The following is a 24,359-nucleotide window of genomic DNA, read 5'->3' as shown; positions in this document are numbered from 1 at the left end:
TATTTATGCTGAACTAACCCAAGTCAGAAGATCAACCAAAAGTTCTGCAGCACTAGATCTTTCTTGAGAAAAAAGGTATAATTTAACTTTTTAAACTAAAATGCAAATTATGTCCTTGGTGACTTCACCCTTTGACTTGGCACAAACTCTTGCCAAAATGTCCCCTAAGGTGGAACAATCTAGATCACATTTGGCTCCACCTTTACTATTTTCTTAACTTATTGATAGTTTCTCTCATCATAATTCCATTACATAAGGAAGGAATCCCACAACCTCAGTAATCAGAAGTGAATTCTCTATAAATCGGCCTTGATGAGAGAGAAAATAAGCTAGAAGGCTGGGCTCAGTGGCTCACACCTGTAATCCCAGCACTTTGGGAGGTTAAAGCAGGAGGATTGCTTGAGGCCAGAGTTCGAGACCAGCTTGGGTAACATAGTGAGATCCCATCTCTAAAGAAAAAGGTACCCAGGCATGATGGCACACACCTGTAATCCCAGCACTTTGGGAGGTTAAAGGAGGAGGATCGCTTGAGGCCAGAGTTCGAGACCAGCTTGGGTAACATAGTGAGATCCCATCTCTAAAGAAAAAGGTACCCAGGCATGATGGCACACACCTGTAGTTCTAGCTGCTCGGGAAGCTGAGGTGGAAGGATCACTTGAACCCAGGAGTTCAAGGTTACAGTGAGCTATTATTGCACCACTGCACTCCAGCCTGGGTGGCAGAGTGAGATCCTGTCTCTAAATGTATGTATGTATATACACACATATATATACAAGCTAGAAATTCAGATTTTTCTTAAAACAGAAATCTGGATTTTTATATGAAAAAATGACAGCTAATTTACTTTTTAAAAAAAACAATGTGTGAGCCTCTATTTGACCAAGACCTAAACTCTGCTTGGTTAAGTGTCCACTATACTCTTGGCGTTCCTCACTTTTGTTGTCATAGGGATGCAGTTCTTTCCACAGAAAATCTTGCCTGCCTTTTTCTCCCTGTTGTTTCTCCTCTTTTTTCTCCCTTTTCTTTCCATTTCTCTTCTTTCTTTCATCTATCTTTACCAAGATAATTTTCCTTCTAATGACCTTGTTACCCATTTCTTCTTCTACACACTTCTTTCCTGAAATGCTCCTCTGATCAATACTTCCCTTTCAACATCCAGTTTTATCATCCAACTATAGATTCTCTTCCAAAGTCAGTCTTACATTCTAAAATCCATTTATTTCTTTTCTTCCCCCCTTAACTCTCAAGAAACTCTGAGCTAAACAAAATGCATAAAGGCATCTATAATGCCTTCTCTAAGTCTACAGCAAGAGGCTACAAACCAAATGCCGTCAGCAGTTAGGCAATATTCTTGACAATCAACAGTGACAAATGCAATGACAATTGATACTTAGCTTCCTTGTAGAAGAACCAATAGGACATAGTAGTTATTGTGACAAATTCAAGAACCCATCCCTTATCTAAGGTAGAGCAATTGCTACCAGCTCTTCTTTATTTTTTAAATATAAGCGGAAAGTCAGGTTTTTTCTTAAAAGAAGAAATAAATCTGAATTTTCATATGAAATATACAACTAGTTTACCTTCTAAATACAATGGGTAGACCTATGTTTTCAACCTTTGATCTATAGCACATATTGAATTATTCTCTAATCGATTCAAACACACATACCTCATCACGAAACCTGGAAGAGTGCTAAACACATTGCAGGCCCTCAATAAAAGTTGATTGATGTTGTAACTGAGTCAATGGACTTATTCATACTCTTCACTTAGGGAGGAATTTCTGGACTGTTTCAGTGCTTGGGTAAGGTTAAGAAATACTACCTTGACTATGATGAAAATAAGGGAGATACAATCACTTTTTTCTTTCTAACCAGTGGTTTTATACTTCATTTGTTATCACCTAAACCCTATGATTATGATAAATTAGCTTTAGTATACTGCACACAAGCTTTAGTGACTTCTTTATTCATGAGTGACTATAGACCTTTAATCAGTAACCACCGAAACTGTATTTTACTGGTCCATATCTTACATGTCACCAATTGGCCAGACTTATTCATTCTTTCCCTGTGAAAACACCACTAAATGTAATGACTTGAATGGTATGCTTAACCTCCGTGACGGAATTATAACATGAGAAAGAAAAAAAAAAAACATGAAATTTGGAGGCAGACAAACCTGAGTTCAAATCCTAGCTATGACACTTGCTGTATATTCTTAAGCAAGTAATAAACTTCTTGGGAGTCTCATTTTTCTCATCTGTAAAATGGGACAATAAACTCCACTTACAAAGTTGTTATGAACAGTAAATAAATAATATAAAATGCTTGACAGTTTTCCTGGCCCACAGTGGAGAATACAAAATATTAGTAGCAACTCCCTTTGCTTACTTACTGTGTATCTCAGTTCAGAATGTTTTCTCTTTTTAGCTATAAAGTGGGTCAACTCATATTTACCTAGTATTCATAGTATTTTAACTTCCTATATAGTACTTGGAAACACTAAGAAAATTTGCCAGGTTTCAATTATAAAAGTGAGTAGACGGGCAAACTAATATAACAAAAACAATTACACAATTTACAGGTTGGTTCATTTCCTAGCCATAAAACAATCCAAAGATTCCTTGCTATAAAACAACACTAATACACATTTTTAAAAGTGTTCTAAAGTGAAGGTTTTTAGTACAATAACAAATTTACACCACCGGTAGATAAAAAATTTGTGCATATGTGTGTGTGCACATGGACACACACACACACACACACACACACACACACCACTGGTGGATAAAGGGTCATCACTCTAAAAAAGTTAATTTTTTTCCTAAGTATCAGATATATTCATAATTGAAGGTTTAATTTCATGATAGATGCCAAAGAGAAATTTATTCTTACATTCAAAATACATGTATTGAAACTTTGCTTTCAACTTAGATGAAGTAACAAGGACTGAATTTACTCTTCCACCTAAAACAACCAAATCACAGGACAAAATATAAGAAACAACAGTTTTTCAAGACACTCCACATCAAACAAAGGACAGTGATTCCTGAGGGATGGGAAACAAATAAGGTGAGCCCTGCAATTGGCCCATCTTTCTGCCTTGAAAGAGTGTCCCAGGCCGGAGCACAGAAAAGGTGTCTTAGTCTGTTTTGTGTTAACAGAATACCACAAACTGGGTAATTTATTTTATAAAGGAATTCATTTCTCACAGTTCTGGATGCTGGGAAGTCCACGGTGAAGGGCTTGCATATGGTGAAGACTTTTTTGCTGCATCATCCCACAACAGAAGGCAGAAGGGCAGGACAGAATGCATACGGACTTTTTAATGATAAATTCTGTCTTTAAATCGTCTCTTTCCTGTCTTATTTTACTGTAAGAAGTTAAAAGTAGCCATGCACAGCATGGAGGACTTGCTGTTTAGATATTTCTTTCACCAGACATCCTAGTTCATCACTCTTAACTTTCACCTTTTATAAAGCCTTTGGGCACGGACACTGTTCAGCCCAGTTATTTGCTACTTTATAACAAGGGTGGCCTTTGCTCCAGTTTCCAATACCTTGTTCTTCAGTTCCATCTGAAACCTCATCCCTTTACTGTCCATATTTCTTTCATTATTCTGGTCACAACCACCTAAGTAATCTCTAAGAAGTTCCAGACTTTCTCTTGTCTTCTCTGTTTTTGACCCCTCACTAGGATTGCCCTTAATGCACCATTCACAGCAATCCAAGCTTTTTCTACCTTGCTACACCAAATTCTTCCAGCCTCTATCTATTATCCAGTTCCTAAGCCACTTCCACATTTGTGGGTATTTGTTATAGCAACAGCCCTACTTCTCAGTACCAATTTTCTGTCTTAGTCCATATTATGTTGCTACAACTGAATACCACAGATTAAGCAATTTATAAAGAAAAGAAATTCATTTCTCACAGTTCCGGAAACTGGGAAGTCCAAGGTCAAGAACAGTGCATTTGGTGAGGGCCTTCTTGCTGAGTCATTCCATGGCAGAAGGCAGAAGGGCAAGAGAGCACACAGGGGAAGGGAGCAAAACTCATCCTTTTATCAGGAACTTGCTCCTGCAATAACTAACCCACTCCCATAACAACAACATTAATTCTTTCATGAGGACAGAGCTAATGCCCTAATCATGACCTAATCATCCTCATAACCTAATCATCCCTTGAAAGTGCCAACTCTCAATATTGTTACATTGGAGATTAAGCTTCTAACACACAAACTTTAGGGAACACATTCTAGTCACAGCAGAGAGGGAACACAGGCAGACCCCCAGCAGACTCCATAAGTAGAAAAAGTGGAGTGCAAAAATATTAGGGCAGCTAGAGTTTGCAAACAGAGTATTAGACAGGAGAGGGCTTCACAGAGAAGGAATGCTGGAAAGTTCTTTAGTCCTCCCCACGTATTCAGCAGAATACTAATATAAGGAATGAATGTAAGGAAACTGTGAAGCCTAGGAAATAACCACCTAAAAGATGAAAGGGAATCAGTATGCAATATGCACACAGTCTGGGAATAGTACCTCTGTATACCTCACACTGGTCCTGCTTCTCTAGTCGAACACATACATACATATATGAAGAAACTTGTTACAGGGAATTGGCTTATGCAGTTATTAGGGCTGGTTAAGCAGCTTCTGTAAGGCTGTGTCTCTGCATCTGATATAGAGTCCATAGGGAAGGGAGTCATTAAGGGAATGTCAGGAAAAGACTATCACAAGCAAGCTGAAACCCTGTAATCATGAGCTAGAACTCCATGAGGATAGACTGATATCCATGTCTTTTCTTCTTGCCTCTGACCTTGGTGGAACGGTAATTTTTTTTTCTTTTCTTTTTTTTTTTTTTTTTTTTTTTTTGAGACAGGCTCTGGTTCTGTCAACCAGGCTAGAGCACAGTGGCACTTATCTCGACTCAGTGCAACCTCCACCTCCCAGACTCAAGACATCCTCCCACCTCAGCCTCCTGAGTAGCTGGGAATACTGGCTCATGCCACCATGCCTGGCTAATTTTTTGTATTTTTTATAGATCAGGGTTTCACCATGTTGCCCATCCTGGAATCAAACTCCTGAGCTCAAGTAGTCTGCCTGCTACAGCCTCCCAAAGTGCTGAGATTACAGGTGTGAGCCACCACGCCTGGCCAGGGCTCTTTTTTATGGAACTAAAAACACATACCTGGCTCATGAGTAAGGAAAAGGTGAAGAAAAATCCAGAGAAGGTAGCGCAGTTGTAGGCTCAGACACTGGTCATGCCATTGAGGTGAGTCAGCTACAAAAGTGCTTCTTTCCTTCCAGTTTCCAAATCATGAAAGATTAGTTCTTGTGATCCACCCCATCTGTAAACACACAAGAAAGGAAAGTCTGTGAAATGTAGTTCAGCCTAGCCAAGTTTTTATATTATAAAGCCATCCTATAGAGAAAAAAGAAAAAAAAAAACAGAGCATCAGTGAACTATGAACAACCTTAATTAGCCTTAAATATGTGTAACTGGAGTTTCCAAAGTAGAGGAGAGAAGAGTGGGACAGAAAAATTCTAGGGAATAATGGAGAAAAATTTTCAAAATTTGATGAAAATTATAACTCTGAGGTCCTAGAGGCTTAATAACCCTTAAACACAGGAAACATAAAATCTCCACACCAAGGCACGTAATAATCAAATTGCTGAATTGTTCAAAACTAGTGATAAAGGCAAAAATCTTAAAAGCAGTCAGAGAAAAAAAAATTTTACATACAAGAGACCAAAGATACAATGACAGCAGATTTCTCATTGTTTACAAACAATGTAAACAAGAAGACAGTGGAGCCACAACTTTAAAGTTCTGAGAGGAATAAAAAAATAGGCCAGGCATGAATGGTGCAAGCCTGTAATCCTAACACTTTGGGAGTCCAGCAGGGAAAGATCACCTCAGCCTGGAGTTTGAGACCAGCCTGGGCAAGCCCCGTCTCTATTAGAAAACAACAACAACAATTGTCAACATAGAATCCTATACCCAACAAAACCAGTCTTTCAAAAATGAAGGTTAAATAAAAATATTTCAGACATGCAAAAACTTTAAGAATTCATCACCTTCAGACCCACACTACAAAAAATAACAAAGGAAGTTCTACCAGCAGAAAGAAAATAATACCAGATAAAAATATGGATCTACACAAAAAATGAAAAGCACTAGAAATGGTAACTTTTTGGGTAAATTTTTTCCTATTAAACCTCTTTAAAAGATAATTAACCATTTTAAACAAAATAAGAATGATGTAGTACAAAAGTAAAATGTATAACAACACAAAAGGCTGGGAGGAAAGAAGTAGATGTACATGTTTGTCAAGTTCTAATACCGTATGTAAAGTGGTACAAAATACGTGTACTAAACACATCCTACGAACAGGCATTTTTGGGCCCTAGTTACAATGATGAAAACAATCTGCCCCCTCTCCTTGAGGAATTTACCTCCTTCTGTACTCTCCCAGGAAGCTTAATCAGCTTTCACACTGAGCAGAAAAACTGCGGGGTAAGACCTCTTTTTAAAGTGACCTTCTTTTTAATGTTTCAGTTCTATGCTGGCAATGCATTACGGAGCAAATGACATAAAATGCAGCCACTATTTTAATGTTAAAGAAATATGTGCCTGTAGATAAGATATATTGTTCTATACTATCATTAAAGTTCATTCTATGGTCACAAGAAAGGACTGAAGGTTCCACCTCCAGGTCAACTGAGATTACAATCAACATCTAACCAAAAGTCCCCAATTTCATTCACAATGAAGCTTTACAATTAATAATACTCAAGCACATTTTCTAAACTTATTTCAATAAGATTGAAATTACTCCCATTTAAACAGATGTGATTCTAAGAATGTCTATTTTTAGATGGGAGTTGCGTAAGTTGCCAGAAATGGATCTGGCAATGTCAAGGTTATGTCTCACTGAAAAACAGACATACTTTAACCTTTGTGGGGGGAAATATGCTATCCTGCGTCTACCCTGGAGCAGATGGATATGTAAGCATGGATGTAGGGAGAGAGTGGCAATGTGTGGGCCTTTTTGCTTCAAGCATCCCACCATGCACATATTTGTCCTTTCCTAAGGGGGTAATATATATAAATCTTGTGGCAGCAAAGGGGTTTTATTTCTGTTGTTTATTCTGTATCCACCTTTCCTGGCCTATTCCACTGTAATCAAGTTGCATAAATTGACCGACACCATTCCAAGAAAAATTTTATTGTAATGAACCAAAGTGACTGGGCTGTAATGAGATTTCACAAGAGCACAGGATCACAGGAAATGAAAAGGGAAACACCACATATATTCTGTAGAAAAATGTATAATGTTCTAGCAACTGCCCCAACCTCACAACAGAATCAGTCACTTCCAAGCATTCTCATTGTACAACTCCTGCAAAAGGTTTTGAACAATAAACTTCATCTTCTGTGCCATACACTACAGTAAGTGCTTGTGATACATTTTCTGATGCATTCATTACAAAATCCTATGAGGTATAAATTATGATGTCCTTTTCACAGAAGACTGAGAGTTAGAGGGGTAAAGTTTTCACAGCTATTAATGGCTAGACAAGAATATGATGCCAGATCTCACTCTTAAGCCTAGACCCTTCCGTTCTATTCAAAGCATAAATAAGCCATTGGATCCAGGTATATTCAAATCATACATTGGACCATAAGCCACTACTGCCCCAGAAGTCCACAAGGAAGATAAATTCTCAAGTGTCAGTGGTGAGGGAAAGAAAAATACCATGATCGTAGGTCAAGCTTATGACTGAAACCCCAATGCAGAGCTGTTAGGAAACCTGGGCTGGAACATAAAGCCAAAGATTGGAGGCCTCTGAAGCCAAATCCCTCCCCTAAACCCAACTTAACTCATAGGACCAGCTGGCTCTATGGGAGGTGGGAAACTGAAGAGATGAGAAAGCTCCAAGACACAGGAGATAAAAGGGAGAAAAGAAGGTGGTTAGGTCTGCCCCACTGAACTTCCAGGTATTTGAGAAAAGGGGATAAAAAGTGAGATGCATTTACGTACATGACCTGTCAACATACAATAGCCTTGTCCTCTAGTAAATATGTCCAATCGAATGTCCCAAGAGCTTACCCCTCTGATTAGCAACACTCCATCATGAAAGGAGAGTAAGTAGTTTTTGGGAGAGGTAATTCACCATGGGCCCTGAGGGTGCCTGCATGTTCTTATTGGTTTGCCAAGAATGCAAGGCCCTGACCACATTTTACCTTGGCCTTTTCTCAGAGTTGTGTTTGCAGGGAGCAGCCCTGAGGAATGAGGAAATACCGCCCCCCAAGACAAGCTTGTTACTGCTTATAATAAAAGCAACAGACTCCACAAGCACAGTGTTCCTCTCCTGTAATACAACCCACTGCATGTGTAGGCATCAATCAAGACCCACCTGTGTTGGACTTGGGTCCAATCCACGGGTCTTAGATTTGTGGGCATAGGAAACCAGCATTAACACTAAGCTCTGGCTACTGCTTTTGCCATGAGTAATTAAGGCCTATTTCTAAAGGAAGAGTCTCAGTTTCAGTACCCATAAAACTGTGGCAAGCTAACCTGTTAGCCTGCAAGTAGGATAAAAATCTCAGACCCTTCACAGTTCTTGACAGCAGGAGGGTAGAATGAAAGGGAAGAAACTTGAATGCAATACTGTCCCTTCCTTGAGACTAGAAGTTACGTGGCATGGCCATGTATCCACATTCCCTCCTAATTAAGATCACCAGTGGGGAGTTACTATGTCAGGGAAATTTCCTCGTATTTATTGAGTTAGCTCCGTTTAGTCTTCAACCTCGCAGGCCTTGAAATTTTCTTATTCTGATATGCTTTATAAATTACATGTTGGCTTGGTTTAACTCTCCTTTTAGATTCAAAAGCTCTCTGAAAATAAGAAAAACTATTGACTCTTTAACATGTGCATAATTTTTGTTTCTGTTCAATATTATACTCCGTGGATACTCCACATATAATGTGCTAATTGTCAGCATGTTGATCATCATCACTATTAACGTTTTTAACTAAGAGCCTACAAATACAGAGCCCATTCACCCACCTTCCTTACTCTTCTCCCAGGAAAATGGGAGTATACAAAGCATATGATATTAGGAAACAGGCCTAGGTTATGACTTTCTCTTCTGTGGATCTTCTGATCCATTCTACAGAAACATTGACTCAGTAATCATGTATTTTAGACACAGAGATAGCAACTAAATTGTTTTATTCATACCATGCACATTATTAACCACTTGACAACACAGTTGTAGCCAGGAAATGTAATTTTAAACTCTCAGCTACTTAACTCTCATTTAAAGTTGAGATGTGAGAAATACTAGTTATGATCCTCAAAGGACATTCATTCTTTGGGGTTTCTCTTTGTACCTTGTCTCCTGGAAATACCAGTCACCTTGACTCACCACTTGGGAATAGTGATTTCCCATTTCACTAATTCAGTAAAGAGACCCTGGGGTCTTCCCAATTGTGGGAGGGCAGAAGCTGTCCATAGCGAGATTTGGATATCTGCTCAAAATACTAGGCAAACATTCTTTTTACCCTTCAACACGTTCACATTTTCTTACCATTAGATATGCAAGATACAAAGGGCTTGTTTTAGAGTACACACTCAGGAGAAGAAAAGGCTGCCTGGCCTGCTTTTACATAGAGGGCCTTAAGCCTTCATGCAGGCTATGTGGAAGTTCTCTTAGCCTCATGAAATCCAGCACAGTTCAGGAGATTTTACGGTTTGGAAGAAAAGCTTTGTAGTAATAACCAGAGTTATTTAAACTGGAATTTTCCTTCTACTTATTGTCTACCAACCAGTCTGGAGTCAGGTTTATCAGTTTGGGTTCGTTGAGGAGCTGACATCAAGATGAGATTTGATGTGCAAGAAATTTATTGGGGGAAATGCCTGTGAAGGACAGAAGAAAGAAAGGTTGAATTCGAAGAATCTTAAACTTCAGCACAAATATAAGAAAGTTCAGCCAGGCCAATGGAGAGTCCTTGAGCCAGAGTTGCCTGTCAGAGAAGTTCCACATCTCCCAAGAACAGGCCTGCTGTAGCATCTTTGTTGTGCTCAGTCATTTGGCTAGGAATGGCTGATGGGAAGTGTGGCCTCAGCAGGATGCAATGCTGAATTCAGAGCATAGCAGCAGGGGCTGTTCATCAGTTATGCCCACGGACGCAGGAAATCTGAGTGGTGCATTATCACATCCACCACGGTAGGCAGCCTAAGGATGGATGAGGACCCAAGTTTCCAACCAGATAACACATCCTCATGACCAGCAGATATAAGAAACAGCTGCATAAAATCCACCATTGCCTTCATTGTGGGCAAACTGCTAGGGATGCTTCCACTACATCACAGTGTTCCCTTTATGAGAGCCCAAGAATAATACCTCCTGTGGCTCAGGGCCTGGCAAAGCTATTCCTCCTGCGCAACTGGTATGTTTTCATCCTGTAGACATAAAGATTTTCTAGCTGATTTCCTCTTTGTCTTAACTATCAGAAAGTTAGAACCAGACTTGGGGTTCTACCTTCAGCTTTAGGTGCTTTTCAATTATCATCTTCTCTAATTCCTTTACTCAGCACAACTGTTCTCTGTGAGTGACCTAAAATGCTTTTCTGAATTAAGACAAGAAATAATGGCCGGGCGCGGTGGCGCACGCTTGTAATCCCAGCACTTTGGGAGGCCGAGGCAGGCGGATCACGAGGTCAGGAGATTGAGACCACGGTGAAACCCCGTCTCTACTAAAAATACAAAAAAATTAGCCGGGTGTGGTGGCGGGCGCCTGTAGTCCTAGCTACTCAGAGAGACTGAGGCAGGAGAATGGCGTGAACCCGGGAGGCAGAGCTTGCAGTGAGCCGAGATTGCGCCACTGCACTCCAGCCTGGGCAACAGAGCGACACTCCGTCTCAAAAAAAAAAAAAAAAGAAATAATTACCTTAACCTAGGCTGGTACCATTTAGAACTAAAAATGCTACATTTTAACTGCTTCAGTTTATTCTTTTTATGATACCTTTACACACGGGCCAAATTCTTTCACTCTAAACTAGTGCTATCTAGTAGAAATAGAGCATGAGCCACATGTAATTTTAAGTCTTTAGTAGCTACATTAAAAAGGTAAAAAGAAATAGGTGAAATTAAGACAATTTAAGTCTTTGGAAGCCTACTGTATATTTTCTACTTACATCACATCCCAATTTAAATCAGCTATACTGCAAGTACTCAATGGTCACATGTGGCTAGTGGTTTCTGTCCTGGACACTGCAGGTCTAAACACAAAGACTATGAATCATGAGAGTTAGAAGAGCCTTAAGAACCACAACTGTATCTGATCTGTTTTCATATTGGCTTTGATTAAAGATTTCTGAGCTCCTGGGGGTTTCTTTTTTTCTTTTTTCTCACTACTGAAGGTTTCTGATGCAAATGCTAAATCTAAGAAAAGTGAGTTCTCCTGACAGGGGTAATGACCATGAAACCCTAAGATTTCTGGAATTTTTCTTTTAATTTCTCTATGTTTGTAATTTTTTCTTCACTGGATCACCTTCGGCTTCTTCTGAGAAATAAAGTAATATAAAATACTCATGTACATCTACTAAAAAAGAAAGGAAACAAATAGACATGCATTATCTAGATTAAAAATTATTTAGAAATTAAGAGTGTTAGAGTATTAACGCAGGGCACAAAATTGAACTAATAAAATTACTTTAAAGCACACTTATTTAGATATTTTGATGCTCCTTGTTTTGGAGCCAGCTCTAAACTTTACACCTCAATTTGGGATAAGAAGAGTGTTTTCCATTTGAATCAGGGCTGGAAGGCCACAAATGTGGTTAGATTTCTGAGAGTTAAGAATTTGATTTTTTTTTTTCAGGCATTAACCTACAAAAGCCTCCATTTCCACATCTGGTGTATAGAGTAATGCTTACCTTATAAAATAGCTATGAAGAGTAATAATGTTATATATAAGCTTTGTAACAGGCAAATAGTAAGTACTAAATAAATGGCACTTATCATCATTGTTAATTACAAAAGACTGTCAAATCCAGGTATTCTTAACCTGGGGTCTGCAGATCCTTGGCTCATGGATAAAACCGCAGGGGTGGAGATCCCTAAAATTGGATGGGGAAAGATTACATCTGCATTTTCATTAACCTCTAAGCAAAATTTACCATTTCTTTCCATTATGAATAAAGGCAACATCATAGTATTAGAAGGACCTGTCACTTTGCACCAATAGAAGTCACACATACTTTCATATTAAATTTCTGATGTTACAGACATCACAAAATATCTTACATTTATCAGCTTTTTGAAATTATAGTATTAGACTTAATCTTGCTAGATCTTATTAGTGTATTAATAAAGAAATACATGTTATTAATGTATTTTTTATTTCAATATAATTGGTTTCCTTTGTAATCCTATGTACTTTGTGAACTTAAAACTTAACTTCTCATTATTCTGAGAAGGGATTCAGCAGCTTCACAGGATTGCCACGGCACACACAAAAAAGTTAAGAATCCCTAAATTTTAGTCTATCTCTTTGCTTCCAGAAAGCCAACCAAGTTTGACAATTGAACACACCTGCCTGAGTGAGCCAATTCCCAAAGTCTCGGGTTTATTTTTCTGTGCGTGACTTAATATGAAGATATTACGGTCTGGTACATGACTCCATTAATTAACCTATTTGCTGAGCTCACCTTCAGCTTATACCTGGCATCTTTCCTGAACTGTGTTGGGCCTTCTGAGGCACACAAAATGAGCTGACAAGCTGATTTTCCGGTACGTTCTGTTCACACACACCTGGCCCCCACTCGATGCCAGGCCCATGATGAAGCTGGGCAGTGATTCTCAAGCCTGTTCCCAGATCAGCGGGCAGGATCAGCGTCAGCTTATGAGAATTGCAGATTTTCAGGTCACACCCTAGACCTCATGAAACAGAAACTCTGGGGTCTATCAGTGTTTTCTCAAGCCCTCCAGAGACACACGCTTGAGTCTGAGATCCACCGTGCTAGGGAATCGGAAGTCCCTCCAATCCTGGAAAGAGAGGCTCCCATCTCTAGCATCGGTTGAGACTAACACCGCTCCTGCAACTGGGGTTGAAATTTCAATGCAGGTAGGGCAGAGGAGCGGCCAGTGAGTTGAAAGCCGGAGCAAGGGTACTTGTTTTGTTCCTGCACCCCGATTTTACTTACATTACCCGGGGCCTCGAGGGTGACTGATAGAGATTAGCCCTGAGCGTCGGCCCCTCGGCGCCGCCACTGCACAGCGAGAGAAGGGGAGTCAAGAGAGACGCTTGAGTCCCTTGACTGTCCTCCCCTACGAGCTCTCTGGGAAGAGAGCCCCAGACCTGCGAACTCTGGGCCGCTCTGCGGCCGCTTGAACACTTCGCGGGTCTTCCGCCCCGCGCTAGAGGGCGCACTCCATGACGGGAATTGCGGTCTCGGCCGCCCCCGGCCTCAGGCTTTCCGGGCTCTGCTGCCTCCGGAAAACTACAAGTCCCAGGATGCTCGGCGCGGGAGGGTCACGTGGGAGGGGCCGCGGGTGCGGCTAAATAGTCTCCATCGGCCATTTTGTGGGAGAAGCCGCAGCGCCGCCTCTTCTCTCGCGTCCTCGCATCCGTCGCCGCCGCCTCTTCCTCCGCCTCCTCCTTCGCCTCTTCCTGCCTCCTCCCGGCTTCCGCCGCCGCCACTCCAGCCTAATCCCAACTCCAGGGCGAAGCGTTTTCTTATTTATTTCCGTTTTCTCGCCACTACAGCTTCCTGACAAGGTGATCCGGGCGGGCCCCGCAGGAATTTTATCCCCTCACCGGCCTCACACTAGTATCGCATGTCCACTATCCAGAATCTCCAATCTTTCGGTAAGATCCCGTCGCCGCCGCCTCCCTTCTTTGCCCTGCGCTCCTCTCGGCCTGTTGCCAGCCTGGACCACCGCCCCTAGGGGCCCCCTTTCTGCCCTCCCCGCACCCCTAGTGGGGCTTTGTCTCGGCGCCCAGAAAATGGCGACGGGGCCCCTGGCGACCCCCTCCCCGAGGACAGCGCCGGACTCCGAGCTCTCCTCTCGGAGCCCCGGCCGCGGGCCCTGCGCCACCCCCTACCCCGTCCTTGACCCGGCTCTCGCCTCTGCTTCTGCCCCTTGAAACCTTGGCGACCCTATTTCGTGGACTCCTAGATCGGCCCTGCTACTAGCAAAGGGTATGCCCGGCCAGGGGAATTAGCGATCGGCGCCCTTTCTCTGGCAGCTCCTGGGCACTTAGGGAAAGATGCGGATGCAGGCCTCTGATCTGTCACAGGCCGGTGGTTCAGTCTTCTCTGCTTGCGTAGCAATTTGTAAAATTACGCCTCTTGATATACATGTAATCTACTTTTTTTTTTGGCAAGGCACAGTTACGGTTAAATGACTAAGGTGGGCGTATTCGAGTGTTTATGTTTTCATCAGAATGTAATCGAGATGACGCACATTTTTATAGCGGCTACAATATTAAGGTTTTCTAAATCTCCTTTTTCTCATTAGAGGACCATATTTAACGATAACATTATCTATCTATAACAGCATTTTTCTACAATGGATATAGCTGTTCAAATGTTTCTCTTTTTGTGAGAGTACCTTGGGGGTTTTATTAATACTCCACCCGCATCTCCATTCCTACCGGCAAAAACAGCAAAGGCACTAGAACCTTCATTGATGACTCTCTGGATTGGTAGTATAATGTATTTCTGGGAAGTACTTCTTAAAAAATATTTTTCTACTTTGGATTTTTTTTTTATCCATTCGCAGACCCCTTTGCTGATGCAACTAAGGGTGACGACTTACTCCCGGCAGGGACTGAGGATTACATTCATATAAGAATCCAGCAACGGAACGGCAGAAAGACACTGACCACTGTTCAGGGCATTGCAGATGATTATGACAAAAAGAAACTTGTGAAAGCTTTCAAAAAGGTAAAGGGATTAGGTAGAAAGGATTAGAATTACTGGTGCACACCTCTGAACTGGATTATGATTCACACCTTTATATCAGCGTGGATGAAAATGACTAGACCAAGAAAGTTGTTCTCATTTTTGCAATTAACCTGTAAATATGTAGTTATTCTCCCAGTGTGGTCTCTCATTTTAAAAGATTCGCGTTGCTTTCAAATAAATTTAAATGTGAAATATTTAGTTCTTGATGTTACACATAAAATCATTTCCTGGTTTACAAATTAATTTGGAAGGATTGTGGATTATAGAAGACAAAATCTGTTTCTCTAAATATGATCTAGCTTACTGAAATGGTTAATTCTGTTCATACGGTGAAATAAAACCTCATAGTAGTTGACTAAATTTTGTTGTATATTTATACACTTTTCCAGAAATTTGCCTGTAATGGTACTGTGATTGAACATCCTGAATACGGAGAGGTTATTCAGCTTCAAGGTGACCAAAGAAAAAACATCTGCCAGTTTCTCTTGGAGGTGAGTGATTGGGTGCTTTATGTGTAACCTTGAGATTGCTTTTAAAATTGTACTTAAAGGCAACATGATTTGTTTTCTGCTAAGTAAAAACTCATACGAATGAAGGAAATTAGGTGAAGTAAAGACATGGTACTTATTTGGAAAGCAAAGACCTTTATCTGGTTTATTTTGTCATTACAGTATTCTGATCATTTCTGTATATACACACACAGGATATTTCTTGGCATGTAAAGTATTCAAATATGTGTTGAATTGTTGGCTATCAGCAGTGCATGCCACAGACAACAGTGTTGCCGTAAGCTGTTGATAGTGATTCTTTTTAATTACTCTTCCATGTTTTCTTAATGAATTTTTATATTTCTCAAGAGTTATTTTGCTAAATTAGATTTTATTTTACAGGTTGGCATTGTCAAGGAGGAACAGCTTAAGGTTCATGGATTCTAAAATGAACCTAAATACGTGGAGAATTTCTTGAATAGTTTTGTTCTCTAAACCCGGTTTGGCTGCCTTGTGAAATGATTCCCTGCAGTAAACGGACTTTTCATTTATTTAATCATTCAAACTTCCATTCACATCTGCATGATTACAGAAAACATGGTGTATGTAGACTAGTAACACATAAGAAAATTGCAGTAAGATGGTAACAAAACCTCATATTGTCTTTACATGTTTCCAATGGAAAATGTTTTGAGTGTTTATTGTTCAGTTTATTACGTTTCACTTGATTAAATTTTTTTGTTGTTGTATTAAACCATGTACGTTGCAGCTTAACAATAAAAAAAAACTATGAATCTTTGTGAGCAATTATGCTCCCAAATCTAAGCAAGTAAAATACACATATTTTGTCTTTCTTAATTGGAGTTCTCATTCTGCAAATATTCCTTCTGATTAGCTTCAGCTGTTTACACCCAGCGCTTAGAGGAGAACCTTTGTCATATGTAGCTTGTGTTTCTCATCTACTGATTTAAGAATAGAAGCAGGAGTAGAAATTCAGCCAGAGCCACTATTCATGGCAAAGCAAGTAAAAGCTGTCAAAGAATTGATCAGATTGTAGTATTAAATGTTGTTAAAGAGTATGAAGTTTAACAGTATTAGCACATAGAGTTCTTTTCTGTGTTCTTATCAGTTGTTACTGAGTTGCCAACAGAAGTCTATCCCTAAGTACCAGATACTGTAATAGTCTTGTGACATAAAGTATATTTAGTCACAGGCACTTACTTCCCTGCAAGTGTAGGTTGATGGTATCACTGCCTTACAGGTGGAAAACATTGGGCCTCAGGTTAATTTCCCAAGAGTGCTAGAAAGTGACAGGGTGTCAGCCCAGAGATTCCAGCCAGGAAATTTCTTTCACTACATCATAATTTTGGTATGTGTTTCACCAAAGTGAACCAGAGCCACAGATGACAATGACCAGGCGTGATAGTTTTGTAAGAAATAACCACCAGCCACGGTGTCTCATACCTATAATCCCAGCACTTTGGGAGGCCAAGGCGGGCAGATCACTTGAGGCTGGGAGTTTGAGACCAGCCAGGCCAACATGGTGAAACCCCATGTCTACTAAAAATGCAAAAAATTAGCCGGTGCGCACCTGTAGTCCCAGCTGCTTGAGGCTGAGGCACCAGAATCTTTTGAAACTGGAAGGTGGAGGTTGCAGTGAGCCAAGGTGGCACCACTGCTCTCCAACCTGGGCAATAGAGCAAGCCTCTGTCTCTTAAAAATACGTATAATTTGCAGTTCTTAAGAGATTTCTGCAGCTCATCTTCTTGAGTTCCAGGCTCCTTTCTATTAAGTAGTATTTACTTGGTTGTACGAGCCATGCCACTAAAATCATTTAGCCGATGCAAAGAAAAATCTACAAGGGCAAACTTTTTAGTTTACTACAGTTGGATAAGGATGGTATGGAAAAAGTCTTATTTTGGGGCCAGTGAGCCCTAATGAGCCCTTGCCTATATTTTGGTGATACTATTTTTGGGAAAACAAAATCAGCCCCCACAAAGTTTGCCTCTTAAAGACACTAAGTAATAATAGGTTTGTTATTTTCTCACCTCATCCTTCCTCCAGTACAGTAAGACAGACTATTAAGAGCTATACACCAGAATATAGACCCAAATTTGATAAGCACATTTCTGGAAAACATCAATATAGTTTGATGAAGAAGATCAAGAAGTTTGGGAGAATTTTCCAAGTTATTAAGAACCTCCTTTTTCATCTGTGATATTTTATAATAGCACCCTGTTGAGGGGTGCTATGGAAATAGTAAAGCAGAAATTTATATTAACAGCCAGATTCAAGTGCTGCCTAAATAGATAACATCTGCTGAGAGCTGAGCTAGTGCCAAGAAAAGAATTAGATGGGAAAGAAAGCACTCCTCATCCTGGGACCCGTAGACAAGCTCTGTAGTAATCACTTCGTCAGTCCAAAGTGGGTGGGATTAAAAGGCTTAAGGAAAACTTCCCTCTGGATTTCGTGAAGAGCACCTTTCCTGATTCTGTTCCCTTCAGCCTATGAGTTCCAGCACCTGATTGGACTTTGAACTTGGGGGGCAGTCCCAATCTTTAGAGCAAGAAAGAAACTAGGAGGCATTGTGTAACTGTGGAGGAAAGACAACATGTCTTAGAGATGGAGCAAACTGGCAGTAGCCAAACTGGATATCTCTCTGTGTCTTCCATGTTGGAAGGTCTTGATCTGCAGTTTCTTTAGTGGTTTATACTTCAGGGTGCACAATGCGTAATACCAAGTAGAAGACAAATAGGTTTATCCCTTGACTTTTAAACTTGGAGACGCCATTAGGAAGTTAAGACCTTTGGTTGAATCATAGCCTGGAGTAAAGTGCTGCCAGCAGCAATGTCCTCTACCTTTCAGTCCTGGCTCTCCTGAGGCCGAGGAAACCCCATGGAAGCAGTCTGATCAACCTGCTTAGGAACTTGAGTAACATGAACTGCTCTCTTAACCATTCCAGAAATGGGGTGGCTCTGATCATATGGAAGGGACAGTTCTAGTTCCAGTCATAATGGCAGTTAACCAAAATAACTTGAGAAATATGGAGTGGTAATGCAGGCTTCTGTGTGCCATGTGTATGCCACCAGCCTGGCTCCACCTAATGCAATGGGTAATGACAGCTTGGGGAAAGGCAACCTCATTCGACCACCTCCACACACCAATTGCACTGGGTTTCTGAGGACTCCCCTTACCAAGCCAAAGGTCCATTTGGGAGAGAAACAAAGGCATGATCCTGCTGTACTAAATCAAGGGAGTCCTCAATTGTGGACTGTGATCACTTGACAAGCAAGAGGTAGCCAGGTAACATTGTGCTTGTCTGGGATCAAAGGGCCAAGGGAATCAGCTAGAATTAAGCAGGAGCAAAATTATATAAGGAGGCCTCCGCATTGAACACTCTTCACATAGTCATGTAGGCACTTAACTCCTTTTTATCTGGATAATGGAAACATGGAAAAAAAAAAAACCATAAGTCAGAGGAATAGGCTATATTTCCTCCCTCCTGGAAAACCATTCAGAGTGGAATTAATACTGATAAGGGAATGCCAGACTCCTCCAGTGTTCCTTACCCAGCATTATTGTGTTAGATGATTTTAGGGATTCTCTGAGCTACATAGGAGAACTTAAAATGGCAATTTAAGGCTGGGCACTGTGGCCCATGCCTGTAATCCCAGCTACTCGGGAGGCTGAGGCAGGAGAATCACTTGAACCCAGGAGGCAGAGGTTGTGGTGAGCCAAGATTGTGCCATTGCACTCCAGCCTGGGCAACAAGAGTGAAACTCCGTCTCAAAAAAAAAAACAAAAAGAACTGCAATGGCAATTTAAACTCAGCATCGGCTTGTGAGGATGCCATCGTGGGTCAGGTGGCTTACCTGGTAAGTCAGTCTGATTTTGAACCCACCATGGGTAGCAGTAGATCTGCACTGGTATATAGATAGCTCTGCACCTGTGAACTGAGGGCCCTGATGCTGCGTGATGCTGGATCTAGGTGCCTTCATCTCAAACTAGTGAACAGCCTGCAGACATTTTTCATGCAAAAAGTAATGACATATAGATAGGCACCATTCATTCAAGGCACAAAAGAACTTTAAAGCCCCCACAGGGAATCTAATTGATCTCAGGCCTCATGCTCAGGCCTCAACTGCAGCTCCCTGTTCTAGCCTAGAGGGTTTTGAAGGGCCTCAGGTCTATAGAATCGTCCAGAAGGAGGCTAGCTTTAACCCCAGAGTTTGTCTCCATGTGTCCTTTACCCATTCTTACCAGGACCCCAGACCCCAGACCCCACCCCCTGAGTCCACTGGCAAGGAACAACATACTGTCTGGAGAGTGGAGATAGAACTTTTAAAAAATGTTTTTATTTTTATTTTTTATTTATTCATTTGTTTATTTTTATTTTTGAGATGGAGTTTCACTCTTGTTGCCCAGGCTGGAGTGCAATAGCACGATCTCAGCTCACCACAACCTCCCCCTCCCGGGTTCAAGTGATTCTCCTGCCTCAGCCTCCCGAGTAGCTGGGATTACAGGCATGCACCACCACGCCCAGCTAATTTTGTATTTTTAGTAGAGATGGGGTTTCTCCATGTTGGTCAGTCTGGTCTCGAATCCCGACCTCAGGTGATTCGCCTACCTTGGTCTCCCAAAGTGCTGGGATTACAGGCGTGAGCCACAGTGCCCAGCCATAAATTGCCGTTTTAAGTTCTCCTATGTAGCTCAGAGAATCCCTAAAGTCATCTAACACTAACATTTTTAGTAGAGACGGGGTTTCTCCATGTTGGTCAGGCTGGTCTCGAATCCCAACCTCAGGTGATCCGCCCACCTCTGCCTCCCAAAGTACTGGGATTACAAGCGTGAGCCACCGCACCTGGCATTTTTTATTTTTAAATTTATTTTTCCCTTTTATTTTTAGTTGACATGTAATATACATGTTTGTGGGATACAAAGTGATATTGCGATACATGTACACAATATAAAATCAAATCAGGGTGATTAGCATATCCGTCACTTCAGACATTTATCATTTCCTTGTATTGTGAGTATTTTAAATCCTCTTTTCTAGGTTATCCATGTCAGCCATGACAAATTCTGTGGGGAAGACATCACTAGACAAGGATTTGGTAGAAGGTATAATTCCTTGAAGTAAGAAAAGGCCAACCTGGGCGCGGTGGCTCATGCCTGTAATCCCAGCATTTTGGGAGGCTGAAGCAGGTGGATCACCTGAGGTCAGGAGTTCCAGACCAGCCTGGCCACCATGGTGAAACACCATTTCTATTAAAAATACAAAAATTAGCCAGGTGTGGTGGCACACTCGGGAAGCTGGGGCAAGCAGCTCCAGGGAGGCAGAGGTTGTAGTGAGCCGAGATCACATCACTGTACCCAGCCTGGGTGACAGAGCAAGACTCTGTCTCAAAATTAAAGTTAAAAAGAAAAAAGGCCCACCCCCACCCACTCCCTGGTCATAAACATCCACTCTTAGTGCATCACTGCCATTGACTTGTTAAAAAACGCAGAAAAGCTTAGCCCAACACTAGAATCAGGAAGAATAGTAAATGAGTGGCCAGACACACTGAATGGGAACCAGTAACAGCTCACTCGGTAGATGAAGTATGTTGAAATGAAATATAGTGTACCCGGTGAATGATGCTATTACAGAAGAAATTGAAGGGGGGGGGGGGATGGAGTCCTGTAAGTATGCAGTCCTTTATCACCCCCTTGTGGCCACTTAAACAACTGGAAGGCTCCTAGCAGTTTACATACATTATGAAGGTTTAAGTTGCAGTCATCATTAAAGCACCAGCTGACAGGTTTGATTTTGTCATCACTCAAATGTGATCCAGAAATTAATCTAGCCAATCATTTATTATAATTTATATAAATCAATTGCCATTTTTCTTTACCTGGGAGAGACAACAATGTTTTCATGGTCTTGCTCTGGGGATATATAAAGTACCTCAGCTACTATCTACCACGGTGCTGTTAGAAGGAATTTAATTTAAATGTAAACAGAGACTTCTGTTTACAGCCTCCAGGGAATGAATGATTAAGCTAGAAAATAATCAAGACTCCTAAATTGTCACTTGTTGAGAAACACAATCTGGAATTTGGATACACACACCCTAAATATTCAGTGCTCTCAATCTAAACCACTGTCTTAGGCCAATACGGAAGTTAATGTGCCTTTCACTTACAAAGTTGCCTAAAGGCTTTTGTCTGGGAAAAGTAGTGACAGGATTCCTTAAAACCCCTTAATGCCACAATACATGATGCCATTCCAGCAGACCTGAAGAACCCAGAACAGGACTCATTTGGAAAACTAATCATTAGGAACCTACTCACTTGCAGATCGTCTGGCAGATCTCACCTGCACAGGTAGGGGAGGGCTAATCTCACCTGCACAGGTAGGGGAGAGCTCAGTAGTAACCTGGAAATGGTGCTGTAGGGATTTGGTCCCACAGGAATCAACAGCAGCATCACCAGATGGGCCTCAGGTTAGAGATCCCCACAAGAGGTGTTAAGAGGTATAGCTTAGGAAACTATCTCTTTAACAACAGATCCTTTGGGCCTTTTTACATTTTTATCAAGCATTGCCCCTCATTTTCTCACTTCTCTACCATTAATAATAAAAATAGCTAATTCCTTTTCAACACTTATATTGTAGGTCCTGCTCTGAGAATGCTACATGCGTCAGCTCATATAATTCTCTTCACAGACATCATGACCCAGCATAGATTCCCTGGCCTACCATCACAATCACACCCCTTGCAAATATCATCTCCCCTTGATCCTTTCTCCTTTTTTTTTAAATTCACTTGACAAAACCCCAATCCAATCCTTGTTCAACCTAACTATCTGACTGCGCCACAACAGCACATAACACCTGGAGATAGCTTGGTGGGGGGGCGGGGGGGATGATGGCTTTTCTTTCTTCCTTTCCCTTTACCAGACCCCCCTCCATCCTCCACTGAGCAAGGTGAAGGCTTTGTCTTATCCATCATTGAGATATTTGGCCGTCTTCATTTTTCCACCTCCAAATCTACTCTTTGGAGGCAATGTTGCTTACTCTGTCTTCTTTCGTGTACAAGGCATGAAGTACACTTGCTCCACCCATCAAAACAAACCCCTCCATTTGTGTCCTGGGTACTATCTCCTCTTCTCCATAAAATACCACTGTAATTACCTCCTTTCTTCTGAATCATCAATTTCTTCCTCTCTACTGGATCATTTTCATCAGATGGAAACATTATCTAGTACTGCCCGTCTTTCAAATAGAAGAAAAGAAAACCATTGATCTCACATTCCCTTCAGCAAACAAACAAAGAGCCTGCTTCTTTACCCCCAAACTCTTTCCCCAGTTGGCTTCATCTAAGTAAATGGCACTGCCATCCATAGAATTGCTCAAACTTAAAACTTTATCTTTGAATCTTCCCTTCCTTTACTGCCTTTACCCCATCCGATCTAATGGGGTCTTATTGTTTCTACTTGCAAAATGTATCATACCCATCCTTTCCCTTACCCCCAACTTCTGACTAGTGCACCTGACAAGCACAATTGTTTTGCACCCGGATTACTACAGTAGCTCTCCAGCTGGTCTTCTTGCATCCATTCACAACACAGAAGCCTGAGGATTCTCCAAAAGTCAAGTGAGATTATGTCAGTTCTCTGCATGAAAACTTCTGAAGGCTTCTCATTACACTTAACATTACCTCCAAACATATTACAATGGCTTACAGGATGCCACATCACCTGTTCCCTGCCTACCCCTTGTTCTTGCCATCTACTCTCTGACTCTCCACTACACGACCAGACCCACTGGTCTTCAACCTTAAAGCATTTACACTCCATGTTCAGTTGGTCCAGAATACTCTGTCCTGCTCTCCATCTCCCTTCTTGTCCCTCAATTTCAGTTCAAACCTCATCTGAAGAAAGCCACCTCTGACCACCCAATCTAAATAAGCCCCTCACCACCCATCCCTAAGACAGCACCCTGTATTTTGTTTTCTTTATAATATTTAACTTTATTTAACAACATCTTGCTCATTGTTTTGCTAGTTTACCTTGCATCTCCCTACCACTAACATGTAAGGCATACAAGAGATACTTGTAGGAGATGCTGTCAGTGCCTCACCCATATCCCTTGGCACTCACCTTTCCCACACATGTGCCCTGGATGCTCCAACTGCAAGCATCTGTGTCCAACTGCAAGCATTGCTTGAGGGCATTCCCTGGCCCCAGGAGCATGCAAGGGATGGAAATACTTGAGACTGGGGCAGGATGGAAATGCCAAGGAGTTAACACCTGCCCCCTGCACCGCACACACTAGCAACCTCCAATCAGTGGCAGGTGGAAATCGCTATATAAATATCCCAGCTCACTTACCCTCAGGTAAGAAAAGCATGAAAGCATGGTCTATACTGACTCCCAGGATTTCCCAGCAAGACTGGACCTCAGTTGCCGATAACAATAACCTGTCAATAAAGTACCATTTATTGGCTCCCTTCCCTTCCCTTCTCTGTCTCATTTTCCCATACCTCCACCTATGCTTTCTGAGATCACCTCCCAAATAAACTACCAGCACTTACATCCTTATCATAGCCTTCTGGGGGAACCCAACTTAAGATATCTTTGTAACTCCCACCCCAGTTTAGATCAGGGTCTGAAATACAATAGGTGCTCAATAAATATTTGTTGAACAAATGAGTAAATCTCCCTCCCTGTGACCACCACTCACCCTTTGGGAAATTCCAGACTTATCTATTATACATAACGTATCTGTGGGTCGTTTTCCATTCTGAAGATATTTGGAGCCTGTGTATCTCTGAGATGGGAAGAGAAGAGATATTTGAAATAGAATTGCTTGAAAATAATTATTTCTGGTAAGCCATTTCCTTAC

General features: G+C 41.4%; 1 protein-coding gene and 1 long non-coding RNA gene across 3 annotated transcripts in view; one reads left to right on the top strand and one right to left on the bottom strand.

Annotated features, from left to right (window-relative positions):
- The window catches only part of LOC116473634 (uncharacterized), a 223,686-nt gene that overhangs the window by 68,137 nt on the left and 131,190 nt on the right, over positions 1-24,359 (bottom strand). The window contains exon 4 of one of the 2 annotated variants that reach the window (XR_009214388.1): positions 5,189-5,348. This is a non-coding gene — a long non-coding RNA (uncharacterized LOC116473634). Of the gene's footprint in view, positions 1-1,508; positions 5,349-24,359 lie in introns of those variants that run through there. The other variant, XR_004249357.2, reaches the window with a different exon arrangement.
- Positions 13,506-16,309, top strand: EIF1B (eukaryotic translation initiation factor 1B). Its single transcript, XM_032162002.2, has 4 exons — positions 13,506-13,882; positions 14,800-14,963; positions 15,374-15,475; positions 15,875-16,309. Exons 1-4 carry the CDS (start codon positions 13,852-13,854, stop codon positions 15,917-15,919), a joined length of 342 nt encoding a protein of 113 aa, XP_032017893.1. The 5' UTR covers positions 13,506-13,851; the 3' UTR covers positions 15,920-16,309.

Source organism: Hylobates moloch, unplaced genomic scaffold, assembly GCF_009828535.3.
Source record: "Hylobates moloch isolate HMO894 unplaced genomic scaffold, HMol_V3 SCAFFOLD_8, whole genome shotgun sequence".
Classification (NCBI taxonomy): domain Eukaryota; kingdom Metazoa; phylum Chordata; class Mammalia; order Primates; family Hylobatidae; genus Hylobates; species Hylobates moloch.
Note: the sequence above shows the minus strand (reverse complement) of the source record. Positions and strands in the feature narration are given on the sequence as shown.